At 35.5% G+C, this 26969-nt stretch overlaps 2 protein-coding genes across 2 annotated transcripts; one reads left to right on the top strand and one right to left on the bottom strand.

Moving 5' to 3' along the window:
* Positions 1-957: 957 nt before the first annotated feature.
* On the top strand, positions 958-8353 carry LOC110686925 (ubiquitin-conjugating enzyme E2 35). The gene is made up of 8 exons (XM_021863537.1): positions 958-1154; positions 1309-1336; positions 1520-1606; positions 4083-4141; positions 7048-7089; positions 7173-7246; positions 7777-7874; positions 8032-8353. Exons 1-8 carry the CDS (start codon positions 1119-1121, stop codon positions 8067-8069), a joined length of 462 nt encoding a protein of 153 aa, XP_021719229.1. The 5' UTR covers positions 958-1118; the 3' UTR covers positions 8070-8353.
* Positions 8354-25043: 16690 nt separating this feature from the next.
* On the bottom strand, positions 25044-26583 carry LOC110686991. Its single transcript, XM_021863626.1, has 4 exons — positions 26576-26583; positions 25967-26465; positions 25639-25870; positions 25044-25555 (listed from the first exon to the last, which is right to left on the bottom strand). Exons 1-4 carry the CDS (start codon positions 26581-26583, stop codon positions 25044-25046), a joined length of 1251 nt encoding a protein of 416 aa, XP_021719318.1.
* Positions 26584-26969: the final 386 nt, after the last annotated feature.

Genomic DNA, 26969 nt, shown 5'->3' with positions numbered 1-26969 from the left:
CAATCAAAGAAAGACAAATAAAAAAAAGAAAAATAGAAGAATTATTATTAATTTTTTTTTTCAAATTTTATATGTGCAACAAGTTTGGTTATCACATGTAAGAATACCAAGCTTCGAATCTCGGGATCATAACAGATCTGGGTAACATCTGAGTGCCTCTTACATGATCTTCTCTTGTGGAATCAAATCTATATGGTTGAAAAACAAGCTCTCGAAGAAGGAAGACCAACCAATGTTAAATGCAAAGCTCCGGACCTCATGAAGATCTAAGAGTATTAAGACACACTTTAATTTAACCATAAACACTCATCAATCTACAAAAAGAAATTTTGTTAGAATCATTTCAAATGAGTAGTTTCAGGCCTGTAATCTCTTAGAATAGGGAGGGAATCTCTAACCACCTGAGATATCCCTCATTCTCAAGCATTAAAAATGTAATTGAATATAAATAAGATAATTATAAAAGGATGGAAAGAGCCGTGACGAATTTAGTATGGGTTCAGTAACTTCAGTTAAACCCGGGCCACATTAGATCCGAAAATAACTAATTGTAGTTTTCATTTCGAATTATATGTACACACCGAAATTATTATTTGTTGTTTTTATTTTAGAACATGTTATTCCGTATTTGAATTTAATATACATGTTTAAGAATTCCAAACTTGAGAAAATTTCTAGATCTGCCACAGAGAGAGTAATCGTTCAATCAAACACACATTGGATTTCCTATTAAAAGCGAGCCCATTCTTACACTCCATTATTTCCATTTGGTTATTTGTTGCAAAAAACTTCAAAATTTAAAGAAAGGAGTGGCAAATCCGGGAAGAAACGAACAACGCGTAAAAACTAAGCGACCCAAAGAAGCATAATATACTTGAAATATATACGGTTGTATTTATATAAAAGTCAATGCCTTGTAAAATAATCAATTAAAACTATTTTAGTCCTACAGAAAAATTAAAAAAAAACAAAATTAAATTAAAAATTTAAATAAAGCAGCCAACGTCTGTGAAATTACAAAATAAAGAACAAAGATCGAGCTCCTACTGTAGGACTCCCATTTCCATTTTCTCTCTCTAGATTCTCTCTCTTTCTCTCTCCTCCCAAGCTCCTCATCAATGGCGAACAGTAATCTACCTCGAAGAATCATCAAGGTTTGTTCTCTCTTTTACCTAATTTGATTTTTTTATTTTAAGCGATCATTTTGTAAAAATTGTAATGATGAAATTCTAGGGTTTGTGCTTTTGTTTGTTAATCATGATTAATTTGGTGATTTTAATGGTGGTGATTTCGTGTTGTTTTGTTCAGGAAACTCAGCGTCTCCTCAGCGAGCCAGGTTTTTCTCTTTCTCTTTCTAAAACCTTTTTTTTTTTTTTTTTTTTTTGTTTGGGAATTTGTGTGCAATTTATAGTGGATTTATTGTGATTATTTTTTGTGTTTTTATGATAAAAAATGATTGAATTTTGAGGTTGATCATGTTTGTTTTTTAATTGATGGGTTTGGTGGGTTTTGGTTGCAGCTCCGGGTATAAGTGCTTCACCTTCAGAAGACAACATGCGGTACTTCAATGTTATGATTCTTGGACCTTCACAGTCACCATATGAAGGTATAATCATGGTTTAATCGTCTTTCGGAAAAGTTCATTATTTTTTGTTTGATGTGATTGTGGTTTTTCAACATTCTTTTGTGGTTTTTAGGAAAATGGGATTGTTTGTTTGATGTTTTGGGGGATGAGGGAAGAAAGGGCATGTGGAGAATGAGTGGCAGGGTAGTGTTTGCAAGGTGGCATACGGCGCAAAGCTTCATAGGAGTTTTTATCGTACTCATGTCTGATTGTGTGGGGATGGGAATTGGGGTTGATGAAATTTTCAAATTAGGGATTTCACTTGTGAATTATGCAGATAAGTCACACCAACTGTATATGCTGACATCTTTAGGAATACCGGCTTTTGTTTCTTTGTCTTCTCTTTCACTTGTTCTTGGTTGTTAGATTTCAGTTGTCCTCTATAACTCTTGGTAAATAACAGAATCATCTTTTAGCAGTGCTGTTTTTGAAGTTTGAATATGACTCACCTTGTGATGCGTGACCACTATTGATTTGTATAAGATATCTGTCGTAATGAATTCAATCATTCTCAGGATTTTAAAATAGAAGCTTTTTCTAACATGTTGTGGCTATATCGATTCTTCTTGACCCATTATACTCAATGCCTATGATGGTAAACCCATGCCTCAGTTCTTCTTTGGCATGTGTTTTTTGGTGCATCACAAGTCTGCTCTAGTCCTCATTGAGTATAATGTTGAGGTGCACAATAGCTCTCCCATTCTATATTGTGCTTTATTATCTGGGTTCCAACTGCTGTTATGTCGTCTATCATCTTCCTCTCTTACTTTAGCTCTCTGCTCTTCTCCAATCATGTTCTGTTTTCTAATTCAACCTTTTTTTATCCCCTTTAATTCTGCTTTTGTTTCTGTCCTTAGTATCTTTTCCACCCGTGCTTTCAGAGGTGGAGCGGGGGAGGGGGGGGGGGTGATAGAGGCCCGGCCCCCGTGGCCCAAACGCCAACTATTTTATCTTTAAATGCTGCCCCCCCTTAAATATAGTTAAATAATAAATGTTTCTTATACTGATACATAGAACGATATAGCTCAATGGTAATTTAAGATTGCTGCAATACTAGAAGATCCAAGGTCGAATCTTGTTATGTACTTTTATAGTTCTTATCCTTTTTTTTTTTGGTTAAATTTTGCACATCTTTTATTATATGAGTACTATATTAATCTTTCTTTGCTTAGTTCTCATATATTTTTCTTAAGTTATTATTAGATCAGTCTTGTTACTTCTGATTCCCCCCCACCCTCCTATTTTTCACATTCCCAAAATTGTGGCTACAAAACATGATCTGTTGTTTGGTGGGACTAGGGCCAGGTTTCCTTGAAGCTTTACTATCTTTTTTTTTTCCCCTTTCTTCTTTAACTTGGAGAATTCAATTTTATTCAAGTGTCACTCTTGTTGTAATTTGTAAGGCAGCTTAAATCTGGAAGATGACTTTCTTACCTCCTACCCTTCCCCCCCAAAAAAACCAAAAAATAAAATCGGAAACTTGAAATTGCTTAATCTCATAGAAACTTCTTTTGGTACTTATATTCTAGCTTAATTGCTTTAGCCTTATATATTTCTGTGACACGTAATTATGCTCTAACTTCAAACTGATGCTAGAATAATGTACCTTCGTATGTGTAATTGTGTATATCACCACTTATTGAACTTGGATATACTTCTGGGGTACTGTTATTGGTCATTTAAAGCAACAGATTGAAGTCAATCACTTATGAAGCATACTAGCAGCAATGCATTTGTAGGGTTTTTTTTTTTTTTTTTTTTTTCTTATGCTGCATTGAAGTATAGAACAGTGGCCTGGATGCAGTATTTTTAAAGAACTTACAACAAAGTGCTGCTTGTAAAGCGAATTTCAAGATGCTGTTGACTTATCTGACCTTTTACAGTGGCATTCCATTTATTAAGATGGCTCAAGGTCTACCATTTATCTTCTTCAAGGATTGTATTGTGAAACAAAAGATGTGGATTTTTAAGGAGTAGAAGCTGCTTAGTCCTTAGGATTAAGGATGTGGCCTTTTTATGTAAATGGGGCTTCCCCTTTAAGGCTTGACTAATGGACAGTAGCCACAGGTTTCCAAAGACTTGATTCCAACTACTGTTAAATTCGCACTTAGCTTTCTTCTAATTTAATATTAGCGCTTGAACCCATGAGCCTTGCGCTTAGGGCCCAAGATTCGCCTTTTTATTCTTTACACAATTTATGCTTTAGGCATTAGCTGGTAGGTATGATATTCCCTTGTGGTGCTAAATGCTGTTGCCTTATCATTGTTGCTTTCTGAATTTGCATAATTCTATGATTGGTTGTGAATTTCAGTTAACACCATACTCTTCATTTTTGTTGCTCTTCTAGTCATGTTTCAAAATTGCAAATGGAAATGTTCACTAAAACTCATTAGCATTTGATTCGGTTCCAGATTCTGACATTAATGCTCCGAAATTGTGTTCCCATTATTATGTACAGGAGGAGTATTTAAGTTGGAACTATTTTTGCCGGAGGAGTATCCAATGGCTGCTCCAAAGGTATGTCAAACTTTACCTGCCAAATTAATTTTACTGGTTTTTCAATTGTGGTTTTGGTTTCTTGCATATCGTGCAGATTATACCTGTGGATCTATAACTTATTAGCACTGAGCCATCTCATTAAATTTCCCATGTAAAATCCTTTATAGCTAACTTATAGCTCTATTAGGAAACTAAACTGTTTTTAGATATTTAAGTATGTTTACAAAATAAGCTACATAGCAACCAAATTTTCTTTTTGATTTATGAAAATCTAACATAAAACAAGCTCCTTCCTCACCCGTTTAACGTACGGCTTTTGTCCCTCATGGCCACATGTCTATTTTTTAAACTTGAAAAAAAAAATTAGTGAGAATAAAAATAGCCTCAGTTGCTTGAAGAAAGGAGATAACCAAAGGCGGGGTTGGTCTTTGGCCTTTGGTTTACAAAGATAACTTTACCTTTCCTCCATTCAAGTCCTATCCATTTCTGATTTTATAGTTTATTCTTTCCCAATATCAAGATCTAGGGTTTTTTATTAGACCCTAGATCTGTTAAGATAATATTTGGATTCACTTTAGATTACATTGCGAAATTGACATATCTTTAAAATAAATAAATAATAATAATAAAAAAAAAAAAGACATGTCAAAGCTGCTTATTGCTAGTAAAACATATTGTCAAAGTTTGTTTATGAATAGTGCAAAAGTCAAATTATTGGAAAAGCAAAGGAACTATGATAAAGTTCAACTTTAACATGGATCTTCCTTTCTAGCTGACATCTCAAGCTGTCCCGTTTCTGTCTTTAGTCACCAGTCTCACCGCCCTTATTGGTGTTGTAAGGATGTTGGAAAATAATTTGTTTTAACTAATGGGATAGCGAGGGTGGATTGGAGGGATGGTTTCTCAAGAATTTGGAGGAGGTCCTAACACTATACCTTTTTCTCTATTAAATGATAAAAAATAAAAATAAAAATAAAAAAAGCTCTCATATGATTGAGTTTAGAAATTTGTAAATTATAAAGATGTGTTTAGAGAGATTGAGGTGGAGTAGAAAGTACTCTTAGCAAAAAGAGTGGCTTACCCTAGGAAATTTAATTTCCATCTCTTGTAGGTCGACATCCCTTAAGAAAGTGATGTTGAGACCTATTCTTCTCTATCAAGTTCAGTAAAGGGAGCAATCTGTACCATGCTCTGGATGCTTTCTTTTATTAACAAAGATCCCGTTGGAGGTGACTATGTGCTTTATCCAATTTCGAATGCATAGAATCGCCTCAAAAACATATTTTGGTCTAAAAGAAAATTTTAGAGCAATACACTGTCCATAAAGTAGTGGAAAACTGTATTCACATGGTGGTCAAAGAAACATACTGGCTCAAGCTGATTTGTTGATTATTTAAACCCCACTGATGTATGTCCTAATTTTGAAATTTGATATTTTCTTTGTTTCTGTACCCAATTTTGTTTCCCTTTCATTGATTAGAAGTGTTATATTATCGTCACCTATTTGTGACTTAATATTCTGTATATAAGGAAATAAATCTTTGGAGGATTTTTCTCTTGCTTTACAATTTGAGATACTGCATTTGGATATAAGCTCTACAACATCTAACTGCCGAATGGCAGTCCAGAGTAACACACATGTTACAACTGATTGGAGCTTCTTTACCTCCTTGGCCCCTTTCCCATGGGATGAGTCGTTATCATTGCTTAAATCCTGGCTAAAAGGGATGAGTCATTATCATTGCTAAAATCCTGGCTAACTTATAAATTAATCGTAAGCAAAAATAATGCAGAATAAATGCATGAACCAACAATAAAAGTGACACGGATTCTATCTAGAAATCTGAGAACTGTGACAAAAATTGCTTAAGTGCTTTGAGACCTCCTATGATGTTTATGATATTTCAGTGACTTACAAGGCTCTCACGATCAACCTTGATTGGAGTAGATTGACCATTGTCATGCCAACATAAGGTAACCAATCCCGTGATCTGAGCGGATTGACCTTTGTCATGTTATCAAAGATGACTATGTGCTTTATCCAATTTCAAATGCATAGAATCACCTCAAAAACATATTTTGGTCTAAAAGAACATTTTAGAGCAATACACTATCCATAAAGTAGTGGGAAACTGTATTCAAATGGTGGTCAAAGAAACATACTGGCTCAAGCTGATTTGTTGATTATTTAAACCCCACTGATTTGTTGACTAAGTTAAACACTTACATTTTATATATATCTTTGTCATTCTCTTCTTGATTTTACAATTCCTCATGATCTTTATATATTATTCTAAATCCCTAGATTCAAAATATGAAACATTCTTGTGAAACATATCCTATGCCAAGGCAGCATCTTAACTGAATAGGCCACACAGCTGTGTACCATGAACCACATGACCATGAACCTTATACAACTCACATCTTCTATCTTCTCAAGAAAGGGGTGCATGGCCGTATGCCATTTCACGATTATGTACGTGGTCTCTGAGGACATTTGTTATTGCATCACGTCTTCACATAATCACGCAATATATGCTTCCCCGATTATACTCAGTTTTGACAGCAATCATTCCTGACGTTTCCACTACCGACAACTTTTTTATTCTGCAAGGATTTTTTGGCTGATGGCTTATAGTTGCTTTTGCATTGTCTATAGTGCTTTCAGTAGTTCTTATGGTATAACCATCAAAGGCTTTAACAAATTGAATGTATTACTGAATGCCTTTCTGCTACCTCTCTTTTCCTATCTCACTTTTTTACTTCTTAGGGGTTTTGAATCATTTAGTCAATTGGTGACGAGGGGTTACAAGAGGGTGTGATTTTTCACTGTGCTGATTGATTGATCTAATTTGCTCTTCTCCACTTTTTTTGACTGCACATTTTGTGGTGTTTGATTTTACTTGCTTGATTGACTGTAACAGGTTCGATTTCTCACCAAGATATATCATCCAAACATTGATAAGGTAAGGTGGACTCTTTCTTTTAGCTTTAATTTTTCCCTATTCAAAATTATCCTCACGTAAAATATGATTTTTGTTTCTGGCAGCTAGGGAGGATATGCCTTGATATTCTCAAAGACAAGTGGAGTCCTGCTCTTCAGATACGAACTGTACTCTTGAGGTAATTTTTGTTTGTGATTCTTCCAAAGATAATATGAACTATCAGCCCTCAGGCTTCCCTATTACTTTGGATGATACAGTGGTGTTACCAGAAAGCTTCCCTCCCCTCTTTTCCTTTCTTTTTAGGAAACTAGATCCCTCCATATTGAAAAGAAAATGCATGACCACTCCTTTCTTCCTCTGTCCCTTTCCTCCATGGTTGTTAACAAATTCTGTGAAGTACAATGGAATCAAAATCCATAGTTGGTACAACCATAACCACCTACAAACAACTTCATCAATGTGAGTTTTCTGGAGAAATCAGGGGATACTCTGCAATATGTTTGTAGCTTGAAGGTTTTCCTAGAAGGCCTGTCAAATATTAGATTATTTTTTTCTAATCAACACACTATATTTTATCTAATTGAACCTCTCATACGAACTTATTTCTGATGGCATTTTGTCCTGTTTTAATTGTGTTGTTTTCATGCCATGTTTCAGTTTTTAACTTTAGTATGGTTATTGATGATGCTCCTATGCTTGTTATTTCAGTATTCAAGCATTGCTTAGTGCTCCAAACCCTGATGACCCTTTGTCTGAGAACATTGCTAAGCATTGGAAAACAGACGAGGCAGAAGCTGTTGAAACTGGTGAGTAATCGATATTCTTCTAGAAGAATTGTAGTTTGAATTTATTTATTTTGGCCTGCAAGTAAGTGGCCAAATATTATTTCTTCCATCCACAAATTAATAATGTCTTTTGTTCAAGAGTTGCAATTGATGTCGCCTTTTCATCTGAAATGTGCAGCGAAAGAATGGACTCGTCTATATGCAAGTGGGGCTTAATTACATGGCAACAACTTTACCCTCTTCAAATAACAATTGTGATGTTTGATATCTGACTGATTCTAAACCAAGCCTTCTGGTTAGAAACATGAATATCAAGTGATAATCTAGGTTAAATGATGATCAATTGTTCGTATAAAATAGCCTTGTTTTCTGTTGTCTCTTCTATCTTTTCTACCCTGTCGAATCTTTTGCTTGGAAATTGTATAATTTGTATTTGCGTTGCATATCTGGAGCTGTTTTATTGTCATTATAGAAGGTAACTGAAATTCAGTTGCATGTAAGCATCGTGCGGGAACTATTTTTCAAGCTTCCTGGTGATCCTTGGAGGTGAGTAACTGTGAGTTCATGGTGGATCCAAGGGTGCGAAGTTCTAATAACTCGTACCAAATTGTTTTCTGTTATGTTCAGCTAACAGGGACATAGTTTAAACTCCGAACTTGTTAATCTTATTATTTATCGTAAAATTTTGGATTCCAATTACTTAGAAAGGTTGAAGTACATGATAACCTTAAAATAGTGTAACAGTATTCCTGAACTTTCCCCCGATCTAGTGCCAGTGAATTTTACAAATGCATTTAAAATGGCCCTTTTTTCGTCACAATAGTGTTATTTCATCATCCTTTTGTTGTTACAGCTGCTTCCCTTACTCCGTCTCTTACCTATCAACTTCATCCCATTTAGCTAAAGATTAAAGGCTTGAATCGTGGTACTTACATTGGGTTGGATTCAATTCCTATAGCACACAATAAATGTGTGCATCTTGCTGTGTAGGCTAAAACTTCAACTACAATCATTCATGCCAAATTGGCAAAATATAATTACGTCGTACAAGTGAAAAATTAACATTGCGAAAAGCCAAAAACATTTTACAATGAGCCTTATCAGATGGCAAATAGTTTATTCCCGTTCGCCCTAAGAAAAGGGTTAAATCTCTACGTTTTGGAACTACTTTAAGATTTAATAGGTAATATTTAAATTTTTACTTACAAGAAACGATTTAATAAAATCCAAGATCTAACCTTGAGGTTGTGGGATAAGATAGCTTCACGCAAAACCTACCGGTGTAAAAATACTCAATTTCCGCCATAAGATAATGGTGTATACAAATGGATGGTGAGGATAAACTGGATTGTACACTCAAGTAAGGAACAAAAAACATTAAAAGCCTAAAGCATGATCCTTATCTAGAGAGACAGTATATATTTGTGAGTTATAAGAGTATCTATCTTTATCTTACTAGTGGACACTAAGATTACAAGTACTTGAACATTGTTATATAATTACTGCAAAATTTCATGTCACTTGTAAAAATTCTACTTACATTTTCTTCTTTGTACTAAACCTTTATTTCAATCTCTACGTGTTGTCCATTCAATTTTCATCCCTCACATTTATTACATGGTCTCCAGATCTAGTGGCTTTATATGGTCCCAATTTACTCATCATCCAATTTTTCTTTATTTTATTTTTATTTTTAATTTTAATACTTATAATGTAGTCAACATTAATCTCTTTTTATACGGAGTACTATGTATAAATTAATGTCCGTACTGTACATATTATAATTTTGAACATAAAAAACAAAACTTGTAACCTTCATAATCTCTAAATAAATAATCTTGAATATACCGTTATAAAAAGTATTTGATGTATTTAAAAATAAAAACTTCATTAAAAACACAATATCAACAATTATACAAATGTGTTTTTAACAAATACTCTACTTACTCCTTTTTGTTTTTGTTTTTGTGTTTTTTTTTTTTAATTACAACATTTATCTTCTAAACTGAATATACACAGTAACATAGTTTTGCCTAGCTTTGATGATATTAAATTATTAAGTAAATGTATAGGGGTCTTGTTAAATTCGTATAAATTTATACTTTTCACAATATCAAACTTTTAAAAATTTTAGGTATAAGTAATTATTGATATCAATGATTTAAATAAATAATACATTGTGTGAAATGACAAGGTGTTGCAATAAAATGAATTACAGTAAAGCGAAGGAAGCATAACACGATCTTACCTTGTCTAATAAGACCACATGACGACATTAATAAATACTTCCTCCGTTCTTTTTTACTTGACTCGCTTTAACTTTTACACAGAGCCGTTCAATATATTTTGGGGGCCCTGTGCTAATTTTAAAAATTAGGCCCCAAAATTGAGATTATTTTTTTAATAAAAAATTTAACAATAAGATAGAGTGAAATTCTAATTTTATAGTTTTTTGTTTTTTTTTTCCTTGTAAGGTAAAGTACAATTTTCACTTGTGGAAAACTATAAGAAGCTAATAACAAAATACGGATAAGTATAAAATAATATATCAAGTTTTAATTTCGAAGGAGGAAGCTAATATAAATTATTATACAATATGTGACATAAATCGTGAAATGTTTTAGCATTAAGGATAATGGTGAATTTTTATACACGTAGCAACAAGTGAAAGGAGGATGAATTTTAATTTGATGGGAGATATAGTTAATTCATGAAAGATAAAAAATACTACTTATCAAGACTTGAATAAGTTCAAAATAAATAAATAAATAAATAAATAGACATTCATACTTTAGATAATTAATTGGGACTAATACATTAAGCTTTATTGAGGTGCTAAGCACGTAGAACATAAAGAGTTACTAAGGACTTAGAAGTTAGAACTAAACACAAAAAAGGACCTTGGACTAAAAAAATGGTTCCCATGAGATTCGAACCCTGCTACTGTGGGTAATAATCATTGTTGTGATTTGCCGCTCTACCACTACGCTTCAACATATTTTGTGAAATTTTGATGCAGCCTATATAATATATCGTGGATTTTGGGGCCTTTTAATTTGGGGGCCCTGTGCGGTGAGGCTGGTTGCACAACCTCATCACCGGCCCTGCTTTTACACTATTCACCATCCCTCCTTTGACCGTTTTTAGTGAATAATATGTAAGGAAAAACATATTCGTGTGGCCATGTGGGATCTTTTTAAATTCATCTAAATAAGTACTAACATAATGTTTAACTTTTATAATTTTTGCTTATGAACAATAAGTTATTAATTGTTAAAATTTGGCATTAGCAAGCGTGATAAAAGAAACATGTTGTAGACACTCATTTGTGTCTCCCCAAAACCAAACTCAGTGATGAGTATCTTTCACGTTGAATCATAATCGAAGGAAGTGAGAGTGTGGAAAGTCTAGTGTTGCGGATAGTTTTTATTTCTTTTCTTTCTCTCTATTTTTAAAAATCTATTTTAAGAAAATAGCCAATCCAATTTAGTTTGGTCTATGGCAAGGGTCCAATAATGGTGTAGTTGGGTCGGTTCGGAAAGAGCTTTCCAACGATATATTATAAGCCCAATTCCGATGAATAATGAGAAAGTTATGACCAAATTACTAAACTGGGTCCGGTTTGATATTTATGTGCGGCCTAATGATCTAAAGGAGGGCCTATTATTGGTTTATCATTCCTAATGCAATTAGGATTGATTATAGTCTTCTAGATTCTTCTAGAAGGTTCTTTTGAATCCTAACTTAATTAGCATTGATAAATTGACTTTAGTTGACTTTTAAGAGTTTTAACCGGAATAAAAAGAAGTGTTTTTAAGGAAAATACAGTTTTGCCCTCTCGTACGGCTAAATTTTATCAAATTAAGAAAACGCGTGGAAATTCATTCCCAGCGTCTGGCGCTAGAGTCCAGCATTTGGCGCCACACGCGTGGTTGGCGCTGCGATCGTGTTTTATTCTTTTCGAAACTCTAATTTGTTTTTCTCATTTCCGGTTGATTTTCTCTATAAATAACCTCCTAAAACCTCCTTTTTCAATCATCAATTTCCATCATCAATTCTTCTCACCAATTCTATTCAAGAAATTCTTGATATCTTCTCTCTTTCTCTTTTCTAAACTAGCTTTTCTCATACAAAATTCTGCATTCACAAGGTTTAATTTCTGATCTGAGGGTTTGGTCCCAAATCTCTCTTTCAATTGTTTAGTTCAATTTAATTTCTTAATTTTATTATTTTCCTTGAAGTTACTAACGTGTGTATTTTGTTATTAGAAAGAGGTACGAGGCATCCAAGTAAGTGCTTTAATTGATTTATTGATATTATGATGTAGAAATCATGCTTAGATTATTATTATGATTCCTAGTGTCATGTTAGGGTGTTTTGATCTTCCTAGTATCATGTTTATGGTAACTATAATTTCTAATATCAAATATGACAATTGTGATTCCTGTGATGCTTCCTACTTTCTTTCTTAATATTCATATTAGTATCATGTTAGGGTTAAAGCTTTGATTTTTATTGTTTAGTGACATGTTAGGGTTTGTTATTAATCTTGTTAGTATCATGCCTAGGATCTTGCTATTATTATTATTATTATTATTATTATTATTATTATTATTATTATTATTATTATTATTATTCTGCTTTAACATGATTATGATGATTATGGTTATTATTATTATTATGATAATGATTATTGTTGCTTGATATTTATTTATTGTTATTGCTTGATCACGCCTTTTATGCATGTTTAAAGGGAATTGGTACTTGTAATCACGCTTAATAAGATAATTAATAATCTTGTTTAGGGTTAATATGATTATAATTCAAGTGATCGCCAATAATGGATTTATTTGTGCATTAATATTCAACCAACATAGATTAAACAGGTTTAGGGTAAACCTATTGCTTGCATGTTAGTCAGAAAGCGCACATGAATACGATCAGAATAAAGTAGAAGCCTATTATTAGGGAAGGTTCAATCTCTTTTAGGTTGGATTTGTACCTTCATCCCCGAAATTCTAGTCATCGTTCCAGACCTATTGGAGTTGACGATCTCCTAGATCGTTAAGAGGTGTAACCTTCACCCTGTGAACGGTTTACAAGTTCCTACAACTTGTTGACGACTCTTTTGCTCTAGCTTCCTTCCCTTTGGACGCCACCATGCTTAAGTGTATGATCACAGTGGGGTTCAAGTTTGGGGTAATGCTTGAAACATTCCCTACACATGTCAATTAAAAAAGAACTGGGCAATTATAATAACTACTACTAGAGGTGATCAAAAAATCGGGACAAGACTTAACATGATACGCTGTGCCAATATTCGCAAAAATTAGCGGGCTTTCGGGCTTTTTTTAGGTCAGATTCAGGCTTTTAATTAAAAATGCATTTTTAGACTTGCCACAACCCGCCCTATATTCGGACCGGATCAGACCGAGCTAGCGGGCCAGGACGATGTTGATCACTTCTACTACCCTCTTTGTCCTTATTTTTTTGCCCTACTGTAAAAAATTGGGTCAAACTTTAAAAATTTTGACAATAAACTCTTACTAATCTATAATATAATATAGTCAAGTGAAGTCTTGTTGGATTCGACTCGCTATGTTTTATTAATATCAAATTTTTATAATTTTAACGCTTATGAAAATGTTAAAAATCAGAAAAAGCTTCTTCTATCTATATAAAAACATGAAAGAACATAGAAGAAGAATAACAAGCATCAAACGAGGTGAATAATCACCTAAAACATCCTTTTAAATGGGGGGTTATGAGAGTTATTTATCAAGAGAATAATGATGGTACCTTAAAATGAAAGGAATGGTGTCCTTCGAACAAGTGTATTATTCTGATAGCGGGTTCAGAATTATTAGAAAGCTAATATATTCAGTAAGGTCAAGTGATCGGAATGCCTGGGTGGAGGCCGCTTCCGATCAGTAATATTAATATAATTAATATTACAGCTTTATCTTGACTGAACCCTTCGGGTCACACCCAAGAAAAATATACGAACCAACTCGACGAATTAATTCGGAAGAAATTAATTCGTTGCCCGAGTGTTAAACATTTAGACGTCGAAAATTCGAGCTTGGAGCGTCAAAACCGAGCGTCGGAGAATCTCAAATGTCGAGCCAAAATTTAGGATTTGGCAAGACGGGAAAATGCATCAAGTAAAATCCTAGCCACGCAAAAGGCTAAGAATACATGCCCAATAGGAGCATGCGACGTGGCAGCACACATGGCAAAACGCCAATTGGCAGCAGCCACGTTGGCAGCCGCCACATTGGCAGCGTGCCAAGTGGCAACGCCATGGTGGCGGCGCGCCACGGTGGCGACACATGTGGCTATGGCCGTGGACCCGGGTTGATGGGTCATGGACACGGGCCAAAATAAAATGGGCCAACCGAACCCAACTTGGGGCTCAAGGTTGGGTGACACATGGTTAGTTCACATTGCATGTGAAATGCCTTGGGGATCAAGTGAGAAAGTGGTCCACACCTAACCATGTGACACTTGTCACTTGTTCCTTTGTTTATTTAACTAAGGGTTGAATTCACCAATCTTTCCATGTGGGATCTTTTTGTGAAAAGTCCCACATTGAAAGACGAGTGAAATTCACAACGCATACTTCCTTATAAATAGTCATGGAATGACTTGAGAATTCTTTGCTTGAGTGGGAGTTAAAAAGAGCATTCCATAATTTTGGGAAAACTCTTAAACTCATATAACACTCGGGTTTTGGTCGGACCTCGCTAACCTTCAGGTAGTAGACCTTAAAGTTGTGTTCTCCTTTTTGTGGGTGGATACCGTCGGAGGCGCGGCGCTTGACGTGCTCGTAGCTTTCAAGTAAGAGCCCCGGTTTTTGGGCGAAGCTCGCTTCGAGGGTAAGATTCGTAATCTTTTCTTTGTGATTATTTATTTATGCTTTATGATTTTAATTATTGCGAGTGGTTCCTCGGGTCGGGGTTTGTTTCCGCGGTGAGTCGGACTCACGAAACCCCAACATAAAAATCCTTTAAAATTGGAGATTATAAAAAATTACTTATGAAATTAAGTGAGGGAAGCCAAAGATCAAACCGTTGGAGTACGTCCAACGGGCCAACATGCATTTGATCGAGCGATTGGACCTGACGCCTTGAATTCCCTTTCTTTATCCCAACAACATTTACTTCAGTTTTCCAATAATTATTGAACATAAAAAAATATTATCCAATATCTAGTTTTAAAAATTATTAATTTGCTTTGTTCAACCTCAAGTTTACGAATATGATTAACTTTTTAATTTTAACAAAACATTGTTTATTAGATGTGTCATTGGAGTAGTGTTAGAAGTTTTTTTTTATTTTATTATTTTTTTTTTTGAAAAAAGGTAAAAATTTCATTACTTTCAAAAAAAAATATTTACACCAATAAAAGGACCTAAAAAGGCCACAACCACCAAAAGGAACCTACATAAACCGCAACAAACTGCAGCACAAAAACAGGCCAAAACCAGCCAAAATCAAACAAGAACTATAAGAAGAACAAGAAAAGCTAAGTGATTAAACATCTAACTCAATCCCTATTCTTATTACTCGTTTTCTTGGGCATAACCACACTGATTCTATGATATATGTCCCACATCAGCTTCTTCATCACATTTTGAGGACTCTGCAAAAAAAGATCCCAAACAGCCTTGTTCCTTTGCTACCAGACTGAATACAGCACACCTGCATAGCAACTCTGAACCAGGCCACCTGTCTTCTGAATCTTCCTGTAATAGCCTTCAACCTATCATTACAGATTTCCATGGTACTAGGATCACAATTATACCCAGTCACTTTATCAACAATCCTGCAGCACTCCTTGGTGCACTGACACTCAAAGAACAAGTGTTCAACTGTCTCTTCAGCCAAACCACACAAAGGACAATCAGAAACAGCAATAACGCCCAATTTAGCCAATCTTACCCTTACTCTTATTCTTTTCCACACAATCATCCAACTAGTAAAACCGTGTCTTTAGATATACATTCTATTCCACACCCAATTACACCATGGCACATCTTGATTATCTTCCTTTAACCACTTATAGCCACTAGCAACTGTATAATTCTTCCCAATAGCTAACCATTTACTACCAGAGTACCCAGATTTAAACCTTTCCTTTAACTTTCAAAAATGTTTCCAACTCCAGTTAGCAGAGCTAGAGCAGGGAACCCTTTTCCAGTTTCTATCCTTGGTATACAAGTGATTAATCCATTTCACCCACAGACTGTCCTGTTTACTAGCAATATTCCAAATCTGCTTTCCCATTGCTGCCAAATTAACAATCATGGATTCCAAGCCCACCTTGCTTCTTATTTCTACACACAAAATCCCATGCAATTGGGGGGACCCTGTTAGACACAGCCTTTCCATCCCATAGAAAGTTTCTGCAGACTGAAACAATCCCATCTAAAACACATTTAAGGAGAATAAAAATCGATGCCTAATAAGAGTGAAGAGACATCAAGATAGAATTAACAAGCTGAGCCCTTCCTGCATAAGATAGAGTTCTTGAACCCCAGGACCTGATTCTAGCTGTAATCTTGTCAATAAGACATTGACAATATGTCTTATTCAATTTCTTAGAGCTGACATTAACTCCAAGGTACTTAAAAGGCAGAAAATCTTCTTTAAACCCAAACTCTTCAATTATCTCTTTCTTCTCTTCAGCATTAATGTTGCAACAGTATAAATTTGATTTACCACTATTAGAAACCAATCCTAAAGATGCAGAAAAGGTAGCTAGACTTCTCAAAAGCAGAGAGGAAGACTACTTGTCACCTTTGCTGAACAAAATAAGGCCATCTGCAAACACTAGGTGATTCAACTTCATCTTCCTGCATCTAGAATGAAACTGAGACCTTTTATCCTCACCCACACACTTCAAGATTCTAGACAGGTACTCCATGCAATGAACAAAGAGCAGAGGGGACATAGGATCCCCTTATCTCAATCCTCTCTTGCCTTGATAAAAACCTTCCAGACCCCCATTAATATTCAAAGAAAAAGCAGTAGAAATAACACAAGTCATCACCAACTTGGAAAACTTTCTAGGGAAGCCAAAAGCATTCATCATTTCCTCAAGGAAATCCCATTTAACTGAATCATAAGCTTTTTTAATATCTACTTTTAACAGGCAGCTACTAGGAGCATTTCTCCTTACATAATGAGAAACCAAATCCTGAATTATGCTTATATTATGAATGATTTGTCTATTCTCCATAAAACCAGTCCGAGATTGAGAAATGATATCTAGGAGTACAGCTTTCAATCTCAGGCACAAAAGCTTAGTAATACACTTATACACCACATTACAGCAGGCAATGGGCCTAAAATCCACCACAGACTCAGGTTGATCAATCTTTGGAATCAAAGACAAAGTGGTGCAATTAAATTCCTTGAGCAGCTTACCATTCTCAAAAAATTCAAAACTGCCTCAGTAAAATCCTCACCAACAATCCCCCAGGCTTTCTTTAAGAAGCAACTTGAATACCCATGTGGACTTGGAGCTTTATCATCAGGGATTGAGAATAAAGCTACCTTGATCTCTTTCTTAGTGAAAGGAAGGCCAATGAGCTTCACTTTCTCATTAGTAAGCACATGCCCTTTCTGAACAACATTCGCATTGATATTCACTCTATCCCCAACATTAGTACCCAAGAGCTTTTTATAATCCACAAAGCCTTTAACAATATTTGCAAGACTATCACAATCCACTCCCATTTCAATTTTCACAGCCACAACCCTTTTCTTAAAAGTTCTCAGCTTAATACTTCTGTGAAAGAAGTATACTAAGCATGAGGTCATAGGTTTGAACATTAATGCTAACAATTCATTATTTAGTTAATGAATTATATTAATTGTATGACATGGTGCCACATAATCTGCCTATTAATGATGACACGTGACGGGCTCATGTCTTCCCATTGGGTTCAAAATGCTATCATAGCTCTATAGTATGGTTTCATCATGTAAAATACGTACTTCTCTCTTCATTTCGTTTAAAAGTTAAGTAATTATCGAAACAACATAGTGATACTTAACAAAAATTTAATAAATGTAATATGATTTCATTGAATATAACTTAATGTAATTTAGTTAAAGTAAAATTAGACTTTTATTATTGAATGTTTTTTTAGAAAAATAGGTTATAATTTTCAAAACTAGTCCTTTGCCCGAGCAATGCTCAAATATTTACAGGAAAAAACAATTAGATTTATGTATAATTGTAAGTTTGTATTTGTTTATAGATTTTATATACATTTAATATTTTATTTATTAAAGTTGTAAAGCAAAATATTAACCGTGGTTCCCTCTAGAGCACGTCTCTTGGGAGGGTTTTTCTAGGGTTTCTAGGTTTTCCTTTGCTTGAAGGTTTCTTCTCGTCTTTTCGAGAAGAATTATTGTTTTTTCATGGAGAATTCATCAAAACAAATCGTAATGGAAAATAATAAAGGGTTAGCCCAACCAGAGACAAGTAGCGACAATCAAAATTCAGAATGCAATTCGGAGAAAACAAAAAATTCTGATAAGCAAGGGGCTGAGAATGCTATTGAATGGGAGGAAGGAAAAGAGGAAGACGAAGATGCTAGAGTCGAACTGAGTCTTGTTGGTAAGATCTGGACTGAACGTTCTATTAATGTTAATGCCTTTATTAGCACTATCAAAGGTGTCTGGAACCCTAAATATGGTGTAGACATTAGCAATATTGGAAAAAATTTGTATATGTTTCAATTCTATCATTGGAGGGATAAAGGAAGGGTTCTTGAGGATCAACCCTGGCATTTTGACCGACATGCTCTTATTCTAGGAGAAGTGGAATGTAATGAGAAACCTTCTGATATCGAATTATTCAATTTACCAATGTGGGTGAGAATTTATAATTTACCCTTTAAAGGCAGGTTAAACATGAACAATGTTGAAAAGGTTGGAAATAAACTTGGTACTTTTGTTAAAATGGATAGCACAGCTTCAATGGGAATTGGTAAATCAATACGGGTGAGAGTACTAGTGGATGTTCGAAAACCTCTCCGTGCGAATGTGAAAATTAAGATGAGGGGTGGTGTGGAGGAGACTTTTGATGTGAAATATGAGAAGCCACCAATCTTTTGCTTCTTTTGTGGCATGATTGGTCATGGAGTGAAAGATTGTGATGATTGTAGAGACCCAGATTCTGCTATGTTTAGGTATGGTAAGTGCGCAAGGAAGTTGTTCATTACCAAGCCTAAATCAAGTGAGCAAAAACTCTCAGACGGACATCCTGGGAATGACAAAGAACTTGAGTAAGGTTGTTGTAACGGGCTCTCCTAACATGGAACAAACTCCTGTAACCAGTACTCTCGAAGGTGAAAATTCTGAGTTGGTTGAATTACAGGTAGGGGAAGATAGAGGTGAGAAGGAGGATTGAAATGATGCTGGTATGATGAGTATGGATACTGATGAGGGGAATACTTTAAAAAAGAAAAATTGAACGTGGAAAAAAATAGAAAAAAGGGAAGTAGGGGGAGTGGGGATGGAGAAGTGAGTATTGGAGTTAAAAGGGTAATGAGGGAGGAGGGGGTTATTGACAACACTCTTATTGAAAAGGAAGCTGGTGTACTTACGAAGAAGAGAGAAATTGATACAAGAGCTGAACCGGTGGCGGGCCTCGCTCAATGGGCCCTCGGTGATTTATGAATTACATTCTCTCTTGGAACTGCAGAGGCTTGGGGAGTGCCTATGCGGTGAATGCGTTTAAACGCATAGTTATAACTGAACATCCCCAACTGATTTTTCTTTCGGAAACTAAGCTGAAATATTTTGTGATGGACAGAGTAAAAACGAAGCTTGGGTTTGAGAATGTCTTTGCTGTGAGCTGTGAAGGGGAGGGTAGGAAAAGAAGAGGTGGACTTGCTATTCTGTGGAAATCTGTTTTTGACATAACTATTCAATCCTACTCCTAAAATCATATTGATATTGGAGTCATTAGTGATGACAGGGAGGAATGGAGATTCACGGGTATTTATGGCCACCCGGAAGAGGAAAACAAATACAAAACTGGTGCTTTGCTTGAGAATCTGGCTGATAGGGATGACAAACTGTGGGTTTGTGGTGGAGATTTTAATTTGATGCTAATGGCGTGTGAGAAGCAGGGAGGCAATGTTTTTAATGTCTCGGAGGCTGAAATTTTGAGAAATGCTGCGAAGTGTGTGTAAATTGGCTGACCTTGGGTATGTGGGATATGATTTCACATGGAACAATAATAGGGGTGGTGAGGCTAACCTACAGGAACGCCTTGACCGCTTTTTTGCAGCCGATGAGTGGAAAGAAATTTTCCCGGGTTCCTTTGTTACACACCTTACAAAGAGGCGTTCTGACATCTTCCAATCTTGCTGTGCATTAAGAAGAAAATTGAAGTGCAGGAGAAGAAAAAAAAAAGAAGAAATTGTATATATTTGAGGAAATGTGGACTCGTGATCCATTTTGTGCTGACTTGATAGAAATGGCATGGGCTAGGGGAGGGAGTGTCGCTGCAAAACTTGGTGCTACTGCAACACAATTACTGACCAGGAGCAGAGAACATTTTGGTGAGTTTGCTGAAGAGATGCGGGAGTGCAAGGGTAGGATGGAGTCTCTCATGAGGGAGGAGCAATCTGATAGTGTGCTTGCTGAGATGAGAGCACTCGATGATCGTATGGATGAGCTTGAGAAGCGTGAAGAAGTTTATTGGCGACAACGTAGTAGGCAATAATGGATTACAAGCGGTGACAAAAATACGGCTTTTTTTCACCAGATAGCGAAACAGCAAGTTGAAAGAAATCACATTGCCACAATCAAGGATGAAGGGGGTATTATATATGAGACAGAAGAGCAGATCACTGAGGTTTTTGCCAGTTTCTAGAGTATTTGTTTACTTCCGGTAACCAGGTGGATTGTGAGCCTGTTATTGACAAGGTCTCGTTGACTGTTCCGGCAGACCAAGTTAATATGCTTGCGGGACTTTTTACTAGAAAGGAAGTGAAGAAGGCTTTAGACCAAATGCATCCTACCAAAGCTCCGGGGCCGGATGGAATGTCTGCAATTTTCTATCAAAAGTATTGGGGTATTGTAGGGAAGATGTATGTGATTTGGTGCTTGGTGTGTTGAACAATGGAGATGACATTGGTTCCTTTAATCAGACTCATGTGGTTTTGATCCCGAAAAAGAAGATTTGTGAGTCTCCTGTTGATTTTATACCGATTAGTCTTTGTAATGTGTTGTACAAATTGGTGTCGAAAGTTCTTGCAAATCGACTCAAGAAAGTTCTTCCCAACATTATCATTGAAACTCAAAGTGGCTTTGTTCCCGAGAGACTTATCACGGATAACATTTTAGTGGCTTATGAGTGTTTTCACTATTTGCGGAAAAAAAAAACTGGGAAGAAAGGCTTCATGGACCTTAAACTAGATATGAGCAAGGCTTACGATAGGGTTGAATGGAGTTTTTTTTGGAGAAAATGATGGTTAAAATGGGTTTCCCGAATAATTTTATCCATTTAATCATGAGGTGTGTGTCGACGACATCTTTTTCGGTGTTGGTTAATGGGCAACCTTCGAGATGGTTTTCTCCGAGCCGTGGTCTGAGACAAGGTGATCCCCTTTCACCATTTCTTTTTATTATATGTGCGGAAGGTTTGTCGGCCCTTTTGAGAGATGCGGAAAGAAGGAATAGCATTCATGGCATTAAAATTGGGAGGAAGGTGGAGGCCATTAGTCATCTTTTTTTCGCGGATGATAGCTTGCTTTTTGTTAGAGCTTGTGAGGAAGAGGTGGAAGAGATTCTTGATATTCTGTCAATCTATGAAGCTGCTTCCGGGCAAAAATTGAATATGGATAAATCTGAGGTGTCTTTTAGCCGAAATGTGGAGCTTGCAAAGAGAGATTTGCTTCAGACAAAGTTAACCTTTAAGGCAGTTGAAGACCATGAAAAATACCTTGGCCTTCCTACGTATGTGGGAGCGTCAAAAAAGAAGATTTTCCAATCAATTCAAGACCGTGTCTGGAAAAAGCTTAAGGGATGGAAGGAGAGGTTTCTTTCACAAGCAGGAAGAAAGGTGCTCATCAAAGCTATTGCTCAAGCTATTCCTTCATATGCAATGCAATGTTTCGCTCTCCCAAAGAGCATTTTGGAGGTTGTGGAAAAAATGTGTAGACAGTTTTTTTGGGGGGCAAAAAGGGAAGGAGAGAAAGCTTATGTGGGTTGCGTGGGATAAGATGTATTATCCAAAGAAAGAGGGGGGAATGGGGTTTAGAAACATGAAATTGTTTAATGATGCTTTATTAGCAAAGCAAGGGTGGCAAATTCTCACCAACGAAAACTCACTGATGGCGAAAGTCTTAAAAGGAAAATATCTCCCAAATTCGACTTTCTTGGAGGCCAAAATCAGTCCTGCTGCTAGTTTTACATGGAAATCAATCTGCAATGTTAGATGGGTGCTTAAGAAGGGTGTGAGGAAAATGATTGGGTGTGGCGCCTCTGTGGACATATGGAAGGACCCATGGGTTCCTTCCTTGCCAGAATTTCGGGTTAATGGAATTAATAGAGTGAATGGACAGGGGCCGTACATGGTGAATGATCTTCTGATTGAGGGATGCTGGGACATGGATACTCTGGAGAGACTGTTTTCGAGTGTGGAAGTGACCGCCATCAAGAAAATCCCAACCTCAATGTATGATGCTGATGATGTTTGGACTTGGTCTTTTGCCAAGAATGGGGATTTTTCCGTTCGTAATGCCTACAATTTGTTGCTGAGTGAGCTGAATCAGAATCGTGCTTCCAATTCCAATTCTCCTACCATTTTCAATTGGAACAAGCTGCGGATTAATGACATTCCTCCTAAAATAAATTTTTTTGCTTGGAAAGCTTTAAAGAATGGCTTACCTGTTCGTGCAGCACTGAGGAAAAAAGGTATGCCTATTGACTCTGTGTGCCCAATGTGTGGTGTTGACGAGGAGACGGTTTTCCATTTTCTTGTTAAATGCTCAAGTGCGAGTATCGTATGGTTGCAATCCCCTCTTAGGCTAAATGTGACTGATGTAGATGGGGATGATTTCAAGCAATGGTGTTCTAACCTCACTATTGCTCATACTGATAAGAGGTGGTGGAGTATTTTCTGGAGCATTTTATGGGAAATCTGGAGATGCAGAAATGCGTGGGTTTTTAATAAAAAGAGATGGGAGAGAGGTGGGATAATTCACAAAGCTATGCAAGTTGTGATTGAATGTGATAAAGGAATAACAGAAGATAGAAATGCAGGAGGGGGAACTGAAAACTGCTCGAAATGGCAAAAACCGAGCTCTGGCATTTATAAAGTTAACTCTGATGCTGCGTTTTTAGAGTTGGATATGGTTGGTCTAGGGGGAGTGGTGAGGGACATGGTGGGTGATGTGGTGCTGGCAACTTGCAGCAAGGTTAGTGGGGATAAAGATGTGGAAATTGCTGAAGGCCTTGCTATTAGACATGCTCTTCGAACTTCCTTGGATGCAGGATACAGGAACCTAGTTCTTGTAACTGATTGTCAGAGTATGTTTCAGGCTTTGAAGAAGGGGAAAGTGGACTCTTCTGCAAGGGGTATGATTATCAAGGATATCTTATGTATGGCTGGTGAATGCTCGTCCTGTTCCTTCTCTTGGGTGAGAAGAACTGGGAACCAAGTTGCTCACCATTTAGCTCGATTGAGTAATACTTTCGATGGTTTTCGGGTTTGGCTAGAAGATTTTCCTGATCTAATTCAGGCTTATGTAAGCTTTGACATTAGTCATCATTAATAAAATTTCTGATTTTCCGTTAAAAAAAAATAATAATAATTAAAGTTGTTATTGTTCTATAATTTAGGTTGTATAATTTTTTTTGTAATCAATTATCTAATTATTTTTTAAGGAAAAAAAAAAGTTTTTGGCAAGAATTTTTTTAATGTGAACGCAACAGATGTACTTCTTAGATAATCCTCATGATTACTTTATATAGTATTAATTGATTGATGTGCTAATAGTACATAGTATAGGTATAGCCCGTATAGGTAGTACGGTAGTACCCCCACTACACATCATTTCAGTTTTCAAACCTAATTTTGCGGCTTCTGATTAAAGCTCTAACCCTAATTCAGAGAAAAATTTATACACGAGATTTTTCCAACATTCAACAATAAGAAATATTCAGTGTTATATTTAATAAATGTCAAAATGATTTTGGCTAGAGCTTGAAAAAGCAACCGTTACAGCTCTCACTTAAAACAATCAAGGGACCACATATGCCTTTTTTAATCCATACTCCAACTATTTTGGTGGCCCATGTTTTTCCCGCATATGTTAAAACAAAAAAATTTACTCGATCGTAAATGAATGAATACACAAAAAAAAAAAAAAAAAAAAAAAAAAATCCTAAGAGCAACTTCAATGGTTGTAGATACTACGTAGGGACTTGCTTGCAATTTCAATAATTCCCTAGCTACTAGCTTGACCATTGGAGTTAGAAAACTCAATTAGCTTGGCTAAGCAAGCAAGCTAATTTGCTTGGGAATTAAACTTTCCAAACTAAAATGCTTATTGCACCAGTTAAGCTCTTTCCATGTATTTTCTATCCAACAACTACTACTAAGGCCCTGTTCTTTTGAGCTTCTGGGCAGAGCAGAGCAGGGGTCAGCAGAGCAGAGCAGATTTCAGCAGAGCAGAGCAGAGCAGATTTTAACATTATTTTTATTAATATTAATACAACTATTATTATTAATTTATTATTATTATTTTTAATTTTATTATTATTATTATTATTATTATTTATTATTATTATTATTATAATTTTATTATTATTATTATTATTATTATTATTACTATTATTACTATTACTACTACTATTATTATTATTATTATTATTATTATTATTATTATTATTATTATTATTACTACTACTACTACTACTACTACTACTACTACTACTACTACTACTACTACTACTACTACTACTACTACTACTACTACTACTACCACTATTATTATTATTATTATTACTACTACCACTATTATAATTGATGTGTGAATGAAAACATAAATAGATGTGTACCACGTTAACATATGTTTATAGTGAATAGATAAAAGACGATAATGGTTTAAAATATTCAAATTATTACATATTCAAATTATTACAACATTGTGGTGAATTAACCATCTACTTCCATATGATCTTCATTTTCATCATCTTCACTATCATCTTGATAGTCATTGTCATCACCTACATTGTCGCTTTCCGAGCGATTAGCCCTCCAAATTCGGCGTGCTATACGATGTCGCACTTTGGCCATACTTTTTTTGCGCCATTGTGCATACATAGTTGAATCTGCTACTCCTATACTCGCGTCATGTTGAATGATTGGTATGCCAAGCTTATGCATCCGAATAAAATTATGTAGTGTGCAAGTGGCTATAATGATTGACATTTGAATCTTTTGTGACACTTGTGGCATGTTATGTAGTATCCTCCACATTTTTTTCAACTGTCCAAATGAACATTCCATCTTCATTTTTAGCGATGAATGAAGCTTATTAAAATGTTCTTTTAATCCTCTAGGTGGCAGTATTCTAAAATCAGGCATATGTATTCTTACTCCCCCGAAGAATGGCGTCATATATCCAAGAGTATTTGGATATGCCGAGTCCGCCAAATAAAATTTTCCTGAAATATATAGATTTAAGAGTATTTTACACATAATAAATGAAAATATATATTTAATACGTAATTGAAGAATCAGAGTTTACCCGGAGGTGGATGAGGGAAATTAAATTTTGGATCACCCAAACTGTCTTTCCACACCGTTGTATCATGAACACTTCCTTCCCAACCGACATTAATAAATGTGTAAATTCTGTCAAACGAACAACAAGCCAAGACATTCCAACTTTTTCTCCCATGCCGATCACGAAATGGCACACCATTCGTATCACTTACAATGGCATCGATAAGAGTTCCATCCAAAGCTCCAATAGCATCCTGACAAATGATGACATTTATAATTAATTCTTTAATAAACATCTACACTTTCGACATTGAAATGTAATCAAGTGAATATAAATAATGAAGTTATACCTTGAAATAAGGCCTATATTTTGTATTATTAGCTACCTCGGGAGGCACCTCTGATAAGTCACGATGTGGTCTAATGATATCGAAGGACAAAATAACCAACGCTTCTAACACTTGGTTAAAATACTTGCATATTGTAGAAATAGAATGCTTAAATTTGTCGCTAGCATCACGATATGAAACTCCTTTTGCTAAAATATATAGACATATACCTACTTGCTCTGCTACTTTCACATATTTAGCGTCGTGAAGTAGATCTCTTTCAATCATCAAGTTCACTAATTGAACAAACATATGTCGATCAAGTCTTAATTGAATTTGACATTCCGTAGGTGTTTCTGTTAACAACCTATGTATATATTGCGCTCCACTTTCCCCTAGTTCTCTTCTTGGTTGCCTTATTGGTGGTATTGTTGTTGAATCAGGATTGTCTTCTAGTGAATCGCGGAGTTCTTGTAATGCAATAATCATGCATGCTTGTCTAATGTTTTCATCTTCCATTCTACATTACACAAAACAAGAAAATGATATATAAGAACAATTTATCAACCCTAAACAAATAGTAAATTCCAAATCTAATTAATCCAAATTAGAACATTAAACACTTCTAACATTCCCATATCGTCAGTCCAAATAAAAACCATAATAAAACAACACACCCAGTTCACCGAATTTAAAGACAAAACATAGTCAACTGAAATAAAAACAAACATAGTGCAAACAAATTAGAATAAAAAATAATTCAATCAAATTTAATTCAACGGTAGTTCTACTTCATCAGATGTTAGGCAACGTATCATTTAAGTACCACCACTTAGCTTCGTCATCCTCAAGTGCCAAGAACATATGGGCAAACTTCTCTTCTTCCACGTATTTCACTGCACGAATGTAGTAATGTTGACCTCGTGCCACAGCAACTCCCATTCTACTCAGAGTTTGAACCACCAACGGAAATATGTCCATAGGCTTAGATGCAACACTTTTTTCCAACAATTTAATAACATTA

The sequence above is a fragment of the Chenopodium quinoa genome, unplaced genomic scaffold (genome assembly GCF_001683475.1).
Source record: "Chenopodium quinoa cultivar QQ74 unplaced genomic scaffold, ASM168347v1, whole genome shotgun sequence".
NCBI lineage: Eukaryota > Viridiplantae > Streptophyta > Magnoliopsida > Caryophyllales > Amaranthaceae > Chenopodium > Chenopodium quinoa.
The sequence above is the reverse complement of the archived record's forward strand: the minus strand, read 5'-3'. Positions and strand labels throughout refer to the sequence as shown.